Raw genomic sequence first — 18,622 nt, 5'->3', positions numbered from 1 at the left:
AAAGCAAACAGCATAAATCCAAGGAAAACTGGTAACACCTCCGGATTTCCAAGTGTAATCATAACTTACAGTGTTTCGGTAATCATCATCCTGAATATTCTCACTCTATAATTACATTGTGGGAATTGAAGCAGGAAACTCATTGATATTGTTAAGGGTTAAAAAATACACTCAACCCTGTCTTGTGCTTTGTTTTGTCATATATGAAAATGACCATATAGGCAACCATGCTGATCTTGCAAAGTAACTAATATCACCGATAAGCTCTGTACTATAAGCTAAAAAATTAATCAAATATAGTATGGTAGTGTTATAGTCTTTGTCATGAAGACACAATTATTACCTCATATTTAAAATATTTATTGGTACCCTGAGAGTGCTTCTCTGATAAAATGTTGTGCCCTACTGGAGCATTGTTATTGTTATCTTGGATTTTCCAGGCATGCTTTCTATGACAAAAATCATGATACAGTACATAGCAAAACATAGCGCCTACAACTTCATACACTGATACACGTTCACGCGTGCTTAAAGGTATTTTGGTGTGTGTTTGGCGCCATCTGCTGACTACCTTTGGTCAGTCAAGATTTAAGGTCAACAGATTTATTAGATTAAATTAAGATTACTTTTTTGTCATGTCATATATCAGCATCAAAGCATTGGTTTAGCCTAAATTTAAGTCTTAATTACACAAAAAAAATGCTTAAGAAGTATGTATTTTTAAGCAATTCTGTTTTGACCTGAACGGGAAACTAATATCAGAGGTTACGCATCGTGATCACATGAAAAATAATACATTTCCCACAATGCAACCGTAACGTTAACAACCTCAAATCATCAACTGCGCCTGCTCGTGTAGTTGTTGTCGGAAAAATGGCGGCACTAATGCTACTGGAGCTGGAAGCTTCGGAGATATCTAAGATACCGAAAAACATTCATAACAAACTTGAGAAATTCCTATCAGATCAGCAGTACAAGATTGATTCATTGAAAGCACAACAGGAACAATTTCGGGTTGATAGCGGTAAGTTATCGGTAGCTATGTTGTTAGTTAGCTATGCTAAAGTGTTTGGCTCTGCATTGCATGCATGCATGTAAATGGAGCAAAGTCAATAGCGTGGCTTTGAATGTACATATTTATTAACTGTACATTTTCACTTTTGTTGATTCTAACAACTTTGTGTACTAGACCAAGTGTTTGATAAGATTGTTGGTTATCGAAAGCCACGATGTTAAGGCGACAAGTGCTAGCATTAGCTCATCTCTAAAGCTAACCGTTAGATTTGACGTAAATGATATTGTTAATGATATAAATGATTGTAAAGTTGATTTAAATATTTAATATGAATAATACCAGTAAGTATGTGTGGTAGTTTACAAATGAAACAACTAGTATCCGTCTCCCATTCACTTTTTTCATGTAGAGCAACAATTTTTTGAAAAAGTTAAACAACTTGCCCAGGGTCAGGAAGAGTTTTTGACCCAATCTCAAGAACATCTTAAACTCAAAGAAGAGTTCACCAAACTCGGTAAGAGCGAAAATGTTGCTGTATTGTTAACAGATTTATCTTAATTAGGCTTCATTGGGTTGTATTAATTGACTTGCATTAAATGTTTGCTGTAGGCGAGGAGCTCAAAAATGTACGTGAGAAGAATAAGGAATATGAATCTACACAGGAGAAATTGTCATCAGAGAAGGTAAGAAAACTAAGAAATAACCACCCTCATTGTAGGCTGCTTTACTGCATGCTGGTACATTTCATGAAACGCATTGAAAAATATAGCGATGACTATAATAGCAGTAGTGCTGTAGTAATATTTATTATCAATTGTCTATTGTTTTATTTTTAACACAGCTCTATGAACACTTTGTAGAAACATTCTCTTGTTCTCTTTTTGTAAAAGTGTAGCTTTCACACATTAACTTCAGAAAATTATACTAAGAATCAGTCCAACAGTTGCCCTCCCATACATGTACAAGATAAGCAGAGATTGTCCATGTGGGATGAATTTGTGCTATTGGAAATACTCAAAGTGGCATCTTGGAAGAACATACAAGAGGGAGAATATGTTGCAGAAAGTAACTCTCAGTGTCGTGTTTACAACTTGTCAAGGATGTCAGACAAGACGATAACTGCTGCAAAGACACCAGCAAAAGTTATTCACTCGTGTGACGACTGAAATCAGCTGAACAATCATTGGCTCTGTTTGCATGTTATCGTTTTATCGTCGACTTGGAGACTTAATTCTAAGAAGTTCCAAGTGAAATGCTTTCCGACTGAGTCAGCAATTAGCACTTTTACATCTAGCTCCCCAAAAGAGTACCCGGAAAGTTTCAGGGCTGTGTGAAAATGGCTTATGATGAAAAATTGAGTGATTTTTAAGGCTTACGTGTTGGTATGATTTATTTCAATTGCTATTTTAGTTTAATGGAATGAAGCAGTCACTATTGCAGTTATCACCAAACTTTCAGATATGATCCATTAAGTGTGTTCAGCTTCTAAGCTACACTGTCAAGCTTTTTGGTTGAACTGTTGCATTTGTTTAGATTTTGCTGTCAAAAGCCAAAGAGGAGCTGGAAGGAGAAAAGCGCGAACTTGTACGGACACTGGAGAGGAGATCCCTGGAAATTGAGCATTTGAATGGTATTCACAGATTATTAATGTGGAAACGTTTTTTAAGCTTTTTTATTTCTGTTCATTTAAAATGTTAAAGGGATAGTTCGCTTCTTTTGACATGAAGCTGTATGACATCCTATATTAGCAATATCATTTATGAACATTGACTTACCCCCCCGCTGCGTCCTGTGAGCCGAGTTCCAGCTGAGTTTTGGCGTCCATGAAGGTAGTCCGGCTAGTTAGCTGGGGCTAGAAAAATAAAGCGTCTTGCTTCTCAAAACAATATGCGTTCAAAAGAGGAATACATTTGCATCACAAAATCGTTCTCGATGGAAAAAGTCTGAACTCACATCGCTTGGCGCTATTTTTGCCTCCCTTGATATCAATGCGTCAAGCCACCTAGCGATAGCCGCACCTGTTACGGTGTTTGGAAGCAGGGGAGTGCTCGGTCTGCTCTTCGGTCTGCACAGTTTACATTGGACGCATTGATATCAAGGGAGGCAAAAATAGCGCCAAGCGATGTGAGGTCTGACTTTTTCATCGAACGATTTTGTGATGCAAATGTATTCCTCTTTTGAACGCATATTGTTTTGAGAAGCAAGACGCTTTATTTTTCTAGCCCTAGCCAACTAGCCGGACTACCTTCGTGGACGCCAAAACTCAGCTGGAACTCGGCTCACAGGACGCTGCGGGGGGGGGGGGGGGGGTAAGTCAATGTTCATAAATGATATTGCTAATATGGGATGTCATACAGCTTCATGTCAAAAGAGGCGAACTATCCCTTTAATGGGACATTAAACTGATGTTTCTCTTGATTACTTCAAAAGATGACTTGAGGCAGCTCAATGATAAGTTGGTGGATGTCAGCTCTTCTAAAATGGCTCTGCAGATTAAGTTAGATGATCTTGAAGCAGCAGAAGTGAACATAAAAGTGAGTTAAACCCATTTATGAATTGGTTGAATTGTCTTTTACACGTTTGACACCATAAGCACATTATTGACCGGAGATGTGTCTTTTTTACTGTTCTAGTACAAGGAGAAACGCATGAACCAAGAGAAGGAGCTGCTCCATGGCCAGACATCATGGCTGAACGAGGAGCTGAAGGCCAAGAGTGAAGAAATGCTGTCCTTGTCCCGGCAGAAGGGTAATGAGATCCTGGAGCTGAAATGCACTGTCGAGAATAAAGAAGACGAGGCGAGTTTATTTTCCTTTTTAGTACAGTAACTTTTTTTTTTACAGACTTTTTAATTCAGGTGTTATGTAGTCACATTCTATTTAGTAATCACTGTACCCTGTGAGTTCGAAGCTCGGTGTTGAGATGCTTTAAGTACCTTCTTCAATATTTTCCATCTAATTTCACTGATGTTTTTACTTCCAGTTAAATAAACTCCAAGATCAAGTGGACAGTTTGAAGACTTCAAATGAGCATCTTCAGAAACAAAATGAGGACATGATCAGCAAACTGAAAGAAGTATGTTTGTTTCCGATTTGTGTAGTTTTAATCAGAGATGGTATTTCCTTTTTTTTGCCGTGTTTATTATGCAGCAAAATCACCAGTTGAGTAAATAAATATACCTGCTCCAAGAGTGATTTGTAGTCATTGAAGTGAATAGCCACATGGTTTCTTTTTTCAGGCAAAGGAGCAACGGGCCACCATGGAGGAGAAGTTCAGAAATGAGCTTAATGCCAATATTAAGCTTTCCAATTTATACAAGGTGCAGACGCATGCAAAAGCAAACATTGTGATGTATTGCTTTTATCACCAGAACATCAAAACTCAGCTGACATGGCTTAATCCATAAAGCGTCCGTTTTGTATTTACAGTACATGGTATTAGGACACTTTATGGCTGAGTTTCTCTGTAAAAAATGTCACTGTGTTCTGGCAGGGAGCAGCCGCAGATTCTGATACTAAAAGCGAGGAGTTGAGTCGGGCAGTAGATGAGCTGCATAAGCTGCTGAAAGATGCTGGAGAAGGTACAAAGCTGCTGCACTACAGTCTTCATGATCATAAACCAACATTCTGTTCATTTAGTGCTTGATAGAGTCTATCCTTCCTTGACGGACAGACTGAATATAATTTGTGTTTTAGGTTTGTAGTTTAATTGTTAATTGGATTTTGAGGTATTTGCATTCCACAACTCTTTCTCCATTTCCTCCCTCGGCCACAGCCAACAAGGCTCTGGAGGAGAAGCTGCAGGAAATGAATGGTGCCAAAGAGAAAACTGTAAGTGAGTTAAAGGACAGGATCCAGAGCCTTGAGAAAGAGCTGGATAACGCCAATGAACTGCTGTCCAGTTCTAAACTTAGAGGTCAGTTCCTTCTTGTCCTTTTTTAACAACATTACATAATCTGCATTTTAGGGTTTTTTCTAGGGTTTATTTTCTGTGTCAAAATTTTCTTGAATTTATTATAAACCAGCACCACGCCTTGCTGGGATGGATTTTCAAAAGATAAATGTCTTCTACTTTTTCTGACCAGGCCCTGTTGGCACATCTGTGCTGACAGAGGAACAACTGACAACAATGTCTCCAACAGCAGCTGCTGTGTCCAAAATAAAACCCGCCATGAAGCTGACTGAGGTATGTGACGCACAGTTTCAGCAATCAAATAGCAACTTCAGTGTAACATTTAGCCAAACCTGCAGACATGTTTGTCTACTCTCTTGACAGTTTTTGCTCTTGTACCTATGAAGTGTGTTTAACAGTTAAACATGGAGACAGAGTTGCTTGTGCCTGTATTTTGACATGACGCCTCTGTTTTCAGTTGTACACAGCTTATCTGGAGAGCCAGGAGCAGCTGCAGTTGGAGCGGTTGGAGAATAAGAGGGTCAACAAGTATCTGGATGACATTGTGCAGGAAGTAGAAGCAAAAGCACCCATCCTCAAAAGACAAAGGGATGAGCATGAGCGCATGCAGCAGTCAGTGACCAGTCTTTCTACCAAGCTGGAGCAGGCTGTTAAGGTGTGTATTGCAGAGTTGAATGGTTGTGAAATTGGATGATTTCTTATTCAGTTACATTTCTTTTTTAAGATTCCCACTTCATTCCCATGGTGCTCTACAATTTCAAAAAGTTGTCTGTACCATTTTATAGCATCTGCATTCACATTCAAGAGTTTAGGATATTGAATTTATATGTTTTTGTTACAGGAGGTGCACCGTCTGCAGAACGGGGCCGATGAAGCCAACAAACGTTCATCTGTCCTGGAAAGGGACAACCAGAGGTTTGAACTCCAGCTGGCTGACATGGCTCAACAGGTAGGTTCATGTTCTACTTCATACCAAGAAGATCTCTACTTAAGGTGAAGATGGAAAAAAAAGAAAAAAGGAAGCCTAAAATGTATACACTCTGTACCATCCTCTTTCCTTCCTGTTAGGTTCGTGTGCTGCTGATCGAGCTGGAAGAAGCCCGTGGAAACCATGTGCTTCTTGAAGACGACGTGAGCTCAGCTGACATCAGCAGCACATCAGAGGTGATCAGCCAGCACTTGGTGACCTTCCGCAGCGTAGGGGAGCTTCAGAAGCAAAACCAGCGTCTTCTTGTGGCACTCAGGGAGCTCAGTGACGCCCAAGAGAAAGAGGAATTTGAAGCTACTGGCAATAAGTATGTTAGTCTGTATACTTGTCACTTTTGTTCTTGTTTCTCTTTGTGATCAGCTTGTCCACAATTCATGCCATGTGGTGCAATTCAAATTCAGCTGTTGTGATCATCACAATTATTGGGCGGGAAAAAAAAGGAAGAACAAGCAACAAATACACAAAGGGTTATTTTATCCTACATTTATATTGATAAACCCACATTTGGTAACTTTCAACGTTGCTTACCACAAATAACTGTCTCAGGCGTGGAGAACTGGAGCAGAGTTTGGTGAAGGCTCAGGCTGAGTTGGATTCTCTGAAGGAGCAACGCAGCCAGCAGATAAAGATGGCCGAGTCTATCGTGAAGCAGAGGGACATGTACCGGTTGCTACTGGCTCAGGCAACAGGAGTCGCCTTCCCACAACAAGGTAAGGCAGACAGTAGCAAGACGGAGACTGATTAATCTGCAATAGACACACCTAACTGTAATTTCTAGCATGTCTAGCATTTCTTCAGTTTGCTGAATATTTTAGTGTTATTACTGTTCTAGTAGTGTATCAAAACTCCTGGTTGTTTGATCTCAAGGTACCCCACCTGAGGAGTTCTCTCTGAACTCTACCCCTCGACGTTCACCAGCAGCCACCCCCACCACAGGGACACCTAATGCACTCGTTTCCATGGCTCCAGAGTCTGCTGAAGCATTGGAGGCCAAGGCAGCTTTGCGACAGGTGAGCTCCACATTTGCCACATTAAGTTCAACCTTAAAGACATATCTGTTTGAATTTGTCCTGTCAAAGCCTCACAGCAGAGACATGAAATGGAGTAACTGTGCTGTAACTGTTGGGAATTACTGTGCAGTTAATGTGTGGGTGGGTCAGTTCCAGGCTTTATTTTTGATTTGTTCCCTTTGTGATTTTGTGAGTAATTAAAATAGGGAAAAATATGTTGGCCAAGTTTCTCTAAATGCTCACTAGGGATTAAACTGTCACTTTTACTTAATCAAAAACAGGTTTATTGTGTTTTATTCATCACTCATAAACATCTCTTAGACAGGAAAAACTTAAATGCTGTGAAAGTAAGTAAAATCTGGTTGAATCTGTAGCTGCAGGAGGTGTTCTCAACATACAAGAAGGAGCGCATGGAGAGTGACAAGGCCATGAATGGGCAAAATGAAAAGCTCCAGGACCAACTCTCCGTTCTGCACTCTGAAAATGCCAAGATATCCACCCAGCTAGAGTTTGCCTCTAAGAGGTAAATTTGGGAAACACTTGGCAGTTGGTTTTTAGACACTTTTTTTCTCTCCTATTAAGCGACTTCCTTTTCCACACTTGCAGGTATGAGATGCTCCAGGACAATGTTGAGGGCTACAGGAAAGAGATTGCCTCACTTAGAGTTAAAGAGCAGAAGATGGCAGCTGCCACGCAGAAGCTTGAGCAGACCGTCCACACAGTGAATGAGGATCTTAAAGCTGCCAGGGAGAAACTCGCCATGGCTGAGGTTTGATTTATCAGAGCTGTTTGTTAATCATTGCTATGGTAAATTACAAGGTGTTTGATTTTTAAATTGTCACTGCTTGTAGAAATACTGAAACAAACTGTAAACTTTTAGGGTCATGCTGAGAATCTGCGCAAGGAGAGAGATATGTTAAGGTTGGTGGAGTCCAAACTGAACCAGGAGAGAGAGACCATTCTGAGCCAGCAACAGAGCCAGAACCTGCTGCTGACCAATCTGCAGTCTATTCAGGTAATACAAGTCTAATTGTTATGCTCAGGACCACACACACACACAAACAAAAATGTTAACTTTTCTGTCTTTCAGGCCACCCTGGAGCGTTCAGAGACTGATACTCGTCAGTGTCTCAACAGCCAACTAGAAAAGCAAGAACGAGAGATCTCCCAGCTACAGAAGAGACTTGAACAAGAAGTGGAGCAGCGCCACCTGCTCAGCAGAAACCAGGAAGTAAGTATCATATTGAAGTGTTCTATTGGATGAATTTAGAATAAAAGATTTTTAAACACTAATATAAGATGTTTCTTTAGAGACAATGACTTGTTTGCTGCATAAATTAGCAGGCCTAAAGTCAACAGGAAAGTGCGGTCCTTCCTAACCTGATTTTACTGATTTGCAGATCCAGTTGATGGATGTGAAGAGGCAAGTAGAGACACAAGTGGCGTTGCAGCAGAAAACAAAGGAGTTACTGAATGCGGCTGAGTCGGAGCTCAAAACCCTCAGGATGCAGCAAGGCAGCATGGAAGCACGTCACACTCTCAGCTCACCGTCCACACCCATCATGCGAGGTTGGCATAAATACATGTTTACAAGCAGGAGTATGTAAAGGACAGCATGATTGTTTATATATGCACCATAAGATCCATGAACAATGAATGGATTGTCTCTGGATGTCATATTCACAACTTTTAAAAAGCAATTCATTAGTTCATTTTCCAATTTGTTTATTGGTGCATTAACTCAATCAAATTTCTTACAAATTTCCATTTTCTAGTCAACCGACTCAGATTTTTTTTTACTTCGCCTACTTGGTTACCTTTATATGCATTGCTCCCTAGCTCTTGTACATATGAGGTGACTTACAGTACAAGAGCCCCATGTTACTCTAAACCACACTTTTCAGTTGATATTTAGCAGTGTAATAGTACTCATGTGTTGCACACAATGCATCCTCCCTTGGTTTTACATTGCAAATTATTTCATCCAGTTCCAGGTCTGCAGGGTTCAGATCCCGACAGAGAGTACCCCCAAAGGCGCCTGCTGCTGGCTGAAACCCGTGCAGAGGAACTGGCAGAGAGCCTCAAGGAAGCCACCTCCAGCATGGAGCAGTACAGAGCCATGGCTCAGAGCCTTGAGGAGTCTCTGGGCAAAGAAAAGCAGGTTGGAGACACAGTCATGAAACAGCTCTCAGGCTATGTGTGTTTATGGGTCCCTCAGCTCATTAACTGTTATCAACACTGAACAAAAGATCAAAGATGGACAAGTTGCTGAGTAACTGTATGGCAAACAGATCCTCTGTTACATTTATAAACACACGGTGTTGATCTGATGGAAGTGAAAGAAGACTTATTATTCAGATGGGATATAAGTGTTCTCACTGTCAATTTAGGGAAAATACTATGCTTTTAATGCCACTTATAAGGAACTGCATTGCATCAATATAGTTTAAGAAGATTTTTATCACAGAGTACATGATATTTTTGATAGAGACCTGCATGGAATGCATTTATATAGTACTTTTTTTTTTTTGTTTGTTTTGCTGACTACTCAAAATGATTTTACACTACATGCATCATCCACTCATTCCCACACACTGATACAGCACTTCTTGGTCTATATAGTGTCTATATAAACTCTAAATCTAAATGATTTTATTGTTTTCATTTAATTTGTTTCAATCAATAAACCACAAAAATATTTTTGACTATTCTTAGTTTAGCTTTGACACCTTACTCTTGCAATTAAAAGCTTGAGACTTATGGCTTTTGTGTTGATTTCATACTTGTAAATCTCCAATGACCAGGTAACAGAGCAGGCTCGCTCATCCATTGAGGGCCGTTTGAAGGAAGCTGAGGAGCAGCACCGCAGGCTGGAAGAGAAGCTCCTGGAAACGGAGAAAGAAAAGCAAGGTTTGGAGGAGCACAAGAGGAGAGCTGTGGCCTCTCTCGAAGAGCAGGTATAAAAATAAATGTGAAACATTCACTTGTTTAATATATATACATAAATATCTAATTATATATATTTATCATGAAATTATATATACGGTAATTGCTGATAGTTAATGTGTTATGTGTTTTTTTTCCAGATAAACACCTTGCGGAGAAGTCTAAGCAGTGCCCAGGCAGAACACCAGGCTGTGCTACTGCGGGTTTCTGTAGCAGAAGCCCAGCAGCAGCAGGCTCTGCAGGACACCCAGGAACAGGTAAGCAGTTATTGTAAAACTTCAGCATGATTATGATCAGGCATAACACATGGATTCAACTGGTGATCTTGATTTTGAAAAGACCAACCCATCAGGGACCATGTTGGAAATAAGTGTTTTACGCTTTTACATGTAATCCCTTGGATACCCATTGTCTTCCTATATCCATAAATAAACCAAACCAAAAAAAAAAAAAAAACCTAGTCCTTCTGAAACAAATGGCACGCTCAGCTTATGTGGCTGAGATGACGGTAATTCTTCAATTTGCCACTTAATTACCAAAGTGTCTTATAAGTAATGCAGCTAAGACAAAAATATATGTATGAGTTGAAAGTCAGTTGAAATTGTGGTGCTGAATTTTGTACTGGCGCTACTAGGAGCATTTATACGTTTAGAGAAGTGTGTCTTGAGCCTTTTATAGAGTTTATTGAGATGATAAAAGTTATTTTCCATCTCCAAGGCTAAGCTGGCAGCTGAAGCTCAAGACAAGTATGAGCGTGAGATGATACTACACGCGGCTGATGTGGAGGCGCTGCAGGCCGCTAAAGCTCAGGTCCTGCAGGCTGTTGAACTCAGACACCAGCTAGAGGAGAGAGCCCAGAGGGTCAGTGCTGAGTTACTGGAGGCCAGAGTCTCCTGGGAGGAGCAGGAAAAGATCCTCAAGGTTGGTTTTAGACTTTGCACAATAGATCCTTTTCATACAAGACTATATTAGGTATTTTAACACTGAATTTAAGAAGTACTTGAAAGCCAAACAAGGCATATTTCAAGACAGTTTAATTGTATTATATTTTTTTATTTTATGTGTTTTTAATCTCTATTGCAGTTGTAATTTCCTTCCTTATCTTACAGGAGGAGACGTCCAAGATGGAGAGCCGCTATGAAGAGTTGCAGAGGCAGAACACCCTCCTGCATGAACAGGTCCAGACCATGAGCAGCGAGATGGCTGCGAATATGCAGCGTGCCAATGAGAGTTCCTTGAACACATCCCTGACAGAAGAGGGAAAATCTCAAGACCAGCTTCTTGAGATTCTCAGGTAAGATATCTCTGATCATATCTGGTAGATGAGTTATAAGATTTGAAAAAATGTTCAATGTCTCCCATCTTGTTCTGCTTTGACCAGTTACACTGCTTAATGCGGTCATGTCTCGACGCAATCTCGGTATTTTTTTAAAATCTTGACTCTTGTTCTCCGTCACAGATTTGTGCGTCGGGAAAAGGAAATTTCAGAATCTCGCTTTGAGGTGGCCCATGGTGAGAGTTTACGTTACCGTTTGAGAGCGGAGCACTTGGAACAGGAGCTCAAAGAGGTTCAGGACAGTTTGAGCGCTGCACGGGAGAGAATGCAGGTCTGTATATAAATTTGATCCAAAGATCCCACAATTTACTACAATAAACAAAGTAAAATTGTTTTTTTGCTGTATGAAGCATGTTTGTTTTAGAGGAAAATGTCTTTCTTTATTTTAGTTGATCAGTGTATGAGTATGTGGACAGGACTCTAACACTACATTTTATGATATATGACTAATTTCATCATGCTATGTTTATGTTCTAGGTGACTGCAAGGACCCTGGCTCAGCACGATGAGCTAATGAAGAAGACTGAAACGATGAGCATCTTAATGGAGACCAACAAGATGCTGAGAGAGGAGCGGGACAAGATGGAGCAGGAACTGCAGCAAACTCAAGCTAAGGTGTCGGTCTTATTTTATAGGAAAATGTTGGTGATGATAGTTACTTTTTGTTTGCTGAGTATCCTAACAGTTTTCGCTCAAGCTCAGCTTTTGTGTGTTTTAGGTGCAAAAGCTTGAGTCGGACATCATGCCACTGCAGCAAGCTAACTCTGAGCTGAGTGAGAAAAGCGGTATGCTGCAGGCAGAAAAGATGATGCTGGAAGAAGAAATAAGGCGCTGGAAGACTCGAACTCAGGTCATTTCAGAGACTAACAGATAAACCAGTAACACCTCTTTAATGTAGAGGAGTATTTTAAAGGTTTATGTTTAATGTATTCATTTAACTTTTTTTATTTCCTTCATCTTTCTCCAGCATTTGGTGAGTCAACAGAAAGATTCAGATCCCGAAGAGTACAAGCGTATGCACTTTGAGAGAGAGGGACATCTTAAACGCATCCAGCAGCTCAATGAGGAGAGCGGCAGATTCAAAGCAGAGGTGGCCAGGTGAGGGATTACACTTCCTACACCAAATTAAGCCGGATACTAAATGTTTATGTGCCCTTTTTCCCCCCTGTTTTTTTTTTTTTTTTTTGCTTTTTATTCCTTCCAACCCGTTCATTTTTCGCACTTTTTCTCTGTTTCTGTATAGGACAAATAATATTACAACATCACTGCAGGGCCAAATACAGAGTTTGCGTGACAATATGAGTAAAATATGCGAAGAGAAGAATTTGCTGAAAAAGGAAGTGGAGACTAAAAACCAGGAACTCCAGGAAAAGATGCGAACTATCACCCAGGTCAAGAAGATTGGACGTCGCTACAAGACTCAGTACGATGAGCTCAAAGTGGCACATGACAAGGTAGTTGTTTCTCTGGCTTCTGTCGACTTCAATTCAAATTTTTAGATCAAATGTAATGCTTTTGTTGTGCGTTTCATTTCGTCATGAATCGACAACTAGCAGCATCAGTAATGTGCTTGTTTCGGGTTGACACATCATGTTGCATATCTTGCAGCTTGTCGCCGAGGCTGCAGTGGGCCCAGCCCAAGACGAGGAAGCTCGTCAAGCCTTGGTTCAAGAACTGCAGAGCCTCAAAGATTCTCTGAGTCTGTGTGAAAACAGGACCAAAGAGCTGGAAGGACAGTTGGAGAACGTTAACAAGGTTAGACATCATAATTCATTGCAGATTTGCATCAATCATTTTACTTAACATTACATTTTGTACACTCTTTCATGTTCTCATCATTAGCTAGTTTAAGTAATAGCTTTGAATGTCTTCTCCAATGTTTGTGACAGGTGGTCACAGAGCGTGAGGCTGAGGTGCGTAATGTCCAAGAACAGTCCTCCAGGCTGCAGGCAGAGCTCACCGGGCTGAGGCAGGAGCTGCAGGAAAAGACCTCTCAGGTGGAAACTTCGAAACAGCAGATGACCGAGAAGGACGAGAAGACCAGGAAGGCCCTTGTCAATGCTAAGCAGAAAATCCATCTGCTCACAGGTGAGAGGATTTTCTCACAGCTGATCCACTGCGTTTTACAATCAGTGGAAGTAAGCATGGGTCAGTATGAGATTCTGATGGTATTGATAACCCTAAGCAAAAATGCCACTGTATGGCAGTATTAGATAAAAAGTCTAAAATGTTTCATTTTGAAATTTCTCAATGGGAAATCTTTCCTTTGAATGAAATCTCATTTTATTTTATTTAGATGGTATATTGAATACTTGGAGCATCAGTTGACGTATATGTACAGTACTTGATCAAACAGATTTAAACAATGTACTGTATTTTACCTCACTGCCTCACTGATTTTAAGGGAAAACACAAATTATAGTAAAAATTGTGATCAAATAATGCTAGAATATACCCTGTTATTTAAATGTCGATACACACACACAGAGGAGAGGATAAAGGTCGATACTAATGTGTACTTTATTAACACATGCAATCACACACACACACACACACACACACACACACACACTTTGTCTCCATACAACACACAGTCAGCAAAGTTATCAGACCGTTTTGTTGTGTACACGACAAATGTACATGACAGTGGAAGACTTGAACAAAACTAGAAAAGATGTAAACGCACTAAATTCACAGAAAATGACTACATCTCTGATCACGTTTCTGCAGCTGTTGTTAGCTAGTTGGTTAACCAGGTTATCTTACTCTATCGTTACCCTACAGAAAGCTATTCCACCAGTGCTAGAAACGTTGACTCTCTTAAATGGGCCACAAATGTTCATTTCAAGACAGAGTTACCTTGAATGTAACAAATGGTGATGACATGTGCTGCAGTTGATGCGAAATTGTGAGTATTTCCTCCTCTGGTAAACCGTCTTCGCCATCACGTGTATTGGATTATCTTCCTCCATTAAAGCCTGTTTATTTGTTTCAGGGTTTTTTTGTTGGGTTTATTTTCAAATTCTCAAACAGACAACTTTAGTATTTTTTTCCCAAATGGGGGAAAAATTCGGAGTGATTCTCCTACAACCACTAAACACAGCTGACTGACAGCTCGCACTAACTGGGGGGATTCCAGCAACCTGGGGTTCCCACACCTTGTTTTCCTTTTCACATATCGGTTGCAGCCTATTGGCACCAAAAGAAAGATCCTCATAAATCTGCCACTGTTCTTCCTCTGTACCAGGAACCAAAGACCAGCTGCAGAAGGAAAACGAAGAATTAAAGCAGCAGCGGGAGGAGATGGAGGTGCGAGTGAGCGCGCTCAAGTCTCAGTATGAGGGTCGTCTTGGTAGACAGGAGAGAGAGCTCAGAGACCTGCGAGGTCACCAGGAGAGACAAGAGCAGAGAGACGAGCCACCTGAGGCAGGGCCCAGCAAGGTGAGAATCTAGCAAGTTTTCACAAGCGAGATATTTTATTTTTACGTATATGTATTTATTCTAATATATTTTTTTTGATAGCTTGAATACATTACCAGAAATTTAAAGCATTCATATTTGAATCTTGTGTGAAATGTCATTCAGTTTTGTTTTGTTTTTTAAACAACATTGTTCTGACTCTGTTTACAACATGTCCTCTGATTACTCCAGACTCAAGAGCAGCAGAGGAGCACAGAACAGAGGCAGATCAGTCTGAAGACGACCCCCGCTGCAGACAGGGGCAGGTATGATTTTAGAGAAATGACTTTTCAGTTCACATTCAATTTACACAGTAGTACGGCATCATTTAGAAGTCAACTGACCAAACCTACAGTTGTGGACAAGTAGCATTCTGTAGTTGTGGGATTTGTCTCAATACTTTAACTTGTCAACCAGGTGTGACCAGTCCGTATTTATTACTGTTTCTAATTCCTTCTTAAGTGAATTTTTCTCTTATGTGTAACATTCGTTCTGTTATGCCAGTATATTTTACTCAGTGCCACAAATGTTTAGGCAGCTTTTATACATAAATTGAGTTTAGGGGGAAGAGAGAAGTGGTGTCAGACGGTTAACTTGGAGCATCCTTGTAATGTACTCTGACTCCTGTAGAATTGTTATTGATCCCAATCGTAATCATTGTCAGTGCCAGCATCTCAGAGCCTCCAACTGCCAACATTAAGCCAACACCTGTAGCTACATCCAGCAAACAGCCTGTCAACCCGGGGAACAAGCCCACTCCAAGAGCAAGCATCAAGCCCATGATCACCCCAGCCACTCCAACACCCACCGCTACAGTCATGCCTACCACACAGGTGGAGACCCAGGAAGGTAGGTGTAGCTGCAAAGCTTTAGATGTGGTCGGCCAAAATGTTATTGCTCATAGTTATGAGTTTCAGGTGCTTTTTTTGAAGCTTGTAAGCCAGTGGTTTAACATTAGTTGAATTTTTCACTAATTCTGGACTCTTCGGCAGCCATGCAGTCAGCTGAAGGCCCACCTGTGGAGCATGTGACTGTGTATGGCAGTGCCAGCGGCTCATTGCGCTCTGCCAGCCCCAATGTCCAGACAACTTTAGCTACCCCCATGCTGACTGTTCAGCAGACGCAGACACAAGCCACAGCATTTGTTCAGCCAACACAGCAACAGAGTGTGACCCACTCAGAACCCACCAATCGGGAGCCGCCGCCTCTGGTGATCGAAGCAACACCGAGCTCGCAGGTGGAGTGGCCTTCAACATCCTCCACATCCTCTGTGTTTGGCACTGGTGAGCAGCTGTCCTTTTGAAAGTGGAGATAATTAGAACTTTATGTGGAATATTAGTGGTTGGAGAGTACAGAATAATTTAAATAAGATTCTGATCTAAATCAGGAACATGGTGTCAGAAGTTACTGATTGAAAACTGAGGCCAGAAGCCTCAGAAGTTTTTGCAAATTGTAAAAAATGACAAATGTCTGCTAATACTGAAACACCAATTTAGATTCTTTGATCTTATGCTTCAGATCAAACATTGATGGCCTTAAATCCAGATCCACAATGCTCTTTTCATCTATCCAGTGCAAGCCACACATACAGTATATTGAGTATTACTTTACTCCAGTTTCAGCAACACCAGGAACCTCTGCCATGTCCAAGAGGCCCCGTGAAGAAGAAGAGAGCAGCCCTGTGGTTACTGACACTGAGGCAACCCAGGAAGACGCTCCTAGAGCTCCCATATCAAAGAAACTGCGCATCATCCAGATAGTTGGACCAGAGGTGAAGGGAAACGCACTGAAATCTTCCCAAAAATAATTGTTTTTTTATTGTTTTCGATTACATTAAAATGGTGTGTTGTCTTAATTGTCATGTGGTCTTCTTAGGAGGAGGTGCTGGCTGAGGAGAGCGCTGAGGCTGAGGGCGTGGTGCCAACAGACAGTCAGGATGGTGCTGAAGCAAGCCAGGTTAGCCTTCAACCTTACAGAGATAATTAGAAAGGGAATGCATCATACCAAAATATATATTTGATATTTTCAGTGTTGCAATTGCAAACAAATAAGTTTAGAACTGTAAACCACTGCATTTTTCAGTCTTCTGTTTTCCTTTGTACCACAATTTAACTTGACATAAAATATTTTGATATTGTAAGAGTTATGATCCCATTTTTATTTTTATTTTTTTACTTTAAAGCTGTATCTTACAGCTGTGGATTGATCAAGGAATCTAGCTTATTGTGAAATAAATGTGACAGTGTGTAACAGGCTGGAGGAAATCAGTGTTGTAAAATTAGCACTAAAGTTAGGATACCCACTTGGGGAAGTTCTAAATGTTTTCACTATGCAGACAGATGAATATCCAACCCTGGAGGAAGGAGATGAAGGTGCAGCCTCTCAGTCCGTTGTAATGGAGCAAGAGGTTAGCCGGACGCGAAGTGAGACTCCTGACCAACTGCAGCAGGAAGTAATTGTCATACTAACTGACTCTGAGAGTGAGGAGGAGCAGGAAGAGGAGGATGAGGAGGAAGAAGAGCAGGTAGAGACTTTGTGTTGAGTATTTTTAAAGTTACTTTTTGAAAACATCCTTTTATTGATGCTTTGAGCCACCCCACCCCCGCTCATTGTAGGACTATGAAGAGGAAGATGAGGAAGAAGATGATGAAGAAGAGGAGGAGGACGATGAAGAGGATGAAGAGGAAGACGATGGGGGAATGGAGGAGGAGGGAGAGGACAGCAATGAGGGGAGCGGAGACGGCAATGAAGCTTACGAAGGAGACGACACAGAGGTTGGATTACCTCTGACACATCGTGTTCTAACAGTCATAACTCTTCTTTGTCACCCACGCCGCTGTCATTACCCCCATATGTTAACCCTTCCCACGCTTTCCTTTCCAGCTCACACTCAGTTGTTCCACACGGGCTCATTTTAATTTCAGTTGTATTTTACCTCCCTGTCCTAACTTCCAGCATACGTGCAAGCTTTTCCTATATTGACGTTAGATGTTTACCTTTTACTCTTTTCGTGGTTGCGCATGTTCAGTCTGATGAGTCAGTGTCTGAAAAGCATCATTTAATGGTCCTTTGATTGTACTTTGCATTTGGGTGTGTCTGAAAGGTTAAAAGCTGTTTGGTGTGAGGCATCAGAAAACCTGTTTTTGCTGTGTGCATGACAGAGAGGCCACATTACAAGCTGGTCCGGGACACATTGACCCTCATTTGTTTAGCTGTCTGAACAGAACTAGTACTCATCAAATAGCAATTTGTGTACAGGGTGACGTGTTGAAAACAGCTGTTTGCCCACTGGTGAGCTTCCAGAGTTCAAGGGGATAAAATCTTCAGTGTGTGAGGGTGTGTGTCTGACATTGAGCTCTTTTTGCGCACCTTTACTTCTCATATTGCATCCGGGACAAAACGAAGCTCCTTGAAGTGTGACATAAACTAAAATTCACAAATTTAGTTACAGTCGGCTGAATTAAAATCTGTGGATGTTCCTCATTAAACCGTTATCGGACCATGATTATGATGCAGGCCGTAGCATGCGGCACTGGAATATTTGTTGTTTTTGTTTGTTTCTATATCTGATGTGTTGCCACACAGTAAAATGCCCAAATTAGTGCAGTTTAATTTGGCAAATAAAAATCATGCTAAAAACAGGAATTAATAGTAGTAGTATTTTAATACAAATTACCAATTAGCTGTTTTTAAGTTAGTTTGCCTCCCAGTGATCCATGTGCACTCACTTTGAAATATTTTCTTGAACACATCAGTACAATGAATAATGATTTTATCCAGTCAACAGTATGAACTGACGGTGTGTATGGGTTCTTCACTCGTCCATAGAAATTTAATGGAATACACACAGAGATCTATGAGCGTTTACTCATATTTAGCCTTGAAAAAATATCTTTGGTTGTTTCAGGGAGAAAATTAATTGTTAAACTGTATATTTTGCTTTTCCAACCACTTGT

General features: G+C 40.8%; 1 protein-coding gene across 3 annotated transcripts in view; it reads left to right on the top strand.

Moving 5' to 3' along the window:
- Positions 1–858: 858 nt before the first annotated feature.
- The window catches only part of tprb (translocated promoter region b, nuclear basket protein), a 21,893-nt gene continuing 4,129 nt past the window's right edge, over positions 859–18,622 (top strand). For all 3 annotated transcript variants that reach the window (XM_075485751.1, XM_075485750.1, XM_075485749.1), the window contains exons 1-41: positions 859–1,024; positions 1,425–1,529; positions 1,625–1,698; positions 2,549–2,645; positions 3,446–3,549; positions 3,649–3,813; positions 3,998–4,090; positions 4,254–4,334; positions 4,508–4,595; positions 4,790–4,930; positions 5,100–5,200; positions 5,385–5,582; positions 5,769–5,876; positions 5,996–6,222; positions 6,462–6,625; positions 6,783–6,925; positions 7,300–7,448; positions 7,532–7,694; positions 7,806–7,940; positions 8,016–8,156; positions 8,326–8,494; positions 8,914–9,086; positions 9,730–9,882; positions 10,012–10,128; positions 10,589–10,792; positions 10,981–11,165; positions 11,331–11,478; positions 11,685–11,822; positions 11,926–12,057; positions 12,175–12,305; positions 12,451–12,661; positions 12,816–12,962; positions 13,097–13,295; positions 14,455–14,648; positions 14,859–14,932; positions 15,331–15,515; positions 15,659–15,949; positions 16,283–16,437; positions 16,542–16,622; positions 17,002–17,190; positions 17,282–17,440. In XM_075485751.1, the coding sequence (XP_075341866.1) occupies positions 874–1,024; positions 1,425–1,529; positions 1,625–1,698; positions 2,549–2,645; positions 3,446–3,549; positions 3,649–3,813; positions 3,998–4,090; positions 4,254–4,334; positions 4,508–4,595; positions 4,790–4,930; positions 5,100–5,200; positions 5,385–5,582; positions 5,769–5,876; positions 5,996–6,222; positions 6,462–6,625; positions 6,783–6,925; positions 7,300–7,448; positions 7,532–7,694; positions 7,806–7,940; positions 8,016–8,156; positions 8,326–8,494; positions 8,914–9,086; positions 9,730–9,882; positions 10,012–10,128; positions 10,589–10,792; positions 10,981–11,165; positions 11,331–11,478; positions 11,685–11,822; positions 11,926–12,057; positions 12,175–12,305; positions 12,451–12,661; positions 12,816–12,962; positions 13,097–13,295; positions 14,455–14,648; positions 14,859–14,932; positions 15,331–15,515; positions 15,659–15,949; positions 16,283–16,437; positions 16,542–16,622; positions 17,002–17,190; positions 17,282–17,440 (6,063 nt within the window). In that variant the 5' untranslated portion in view covers positions 859–873. The remainder of the gene's footprint in view (positions 1,025–1,424; positions 1,530–1,624; positions 1,699–2,548; positions 2,646–3,445; positions 3,550–3,648; positions 3,814–3,997; positions 4,091–4,253; positions 4,335–4,507; positions 4,596–4,789; positions 4,931–5,099; positions 5,201–5,384; positions 5,583–5,768; positions 5,877–5,995; positions 6,223–6,461; positions 6,626–6,782; positions 6,926–7,299; positions 7,449–7,531; positions 7,695–7,805; positions 7,941–8,015; positions 8,157–8,325; positions 8,495–8,913; positions 9,087–9,729; positions 9,883–10,011; positions 10,129–10,588; positions 10,793–10,980; positions 11,166–11,330; positions 11,479–11,684; positions 11,823–11,925; positions 12,058–12,174; positions 12,306–12,450; positions 12,662–12,815; positions 12,963–13,096; positions 13,296–14,454; positions 14,649–14,858; positions 14,933–15,330; positions 15,516–15,658; positions 15,950–16,282; positions 16,438–16,541; positions 16,623–17,001; positions 17,191–17,281; positions 17,441–18,622) is intronic.

The sequence above is a fragment of the Odontesthes bonariensis genome, chromosome 15, assembly GCF_027942865.1.
Source record: "Odontesthes bonariensis isolate fOdoBon6 chromosome 15, fOdoBon6.hap1, whole genome shotgun sequence".
Lineage (NCBI taxonomy): Eukaryota > Metazoa > Chordata > Actinopteri > Atheriniformes > Atherinopsidae > Odontesthes > Odontesthes bonariensis.
This window is presented reverse-complemented; position numbering and strand designations above follow the sequence as displayed.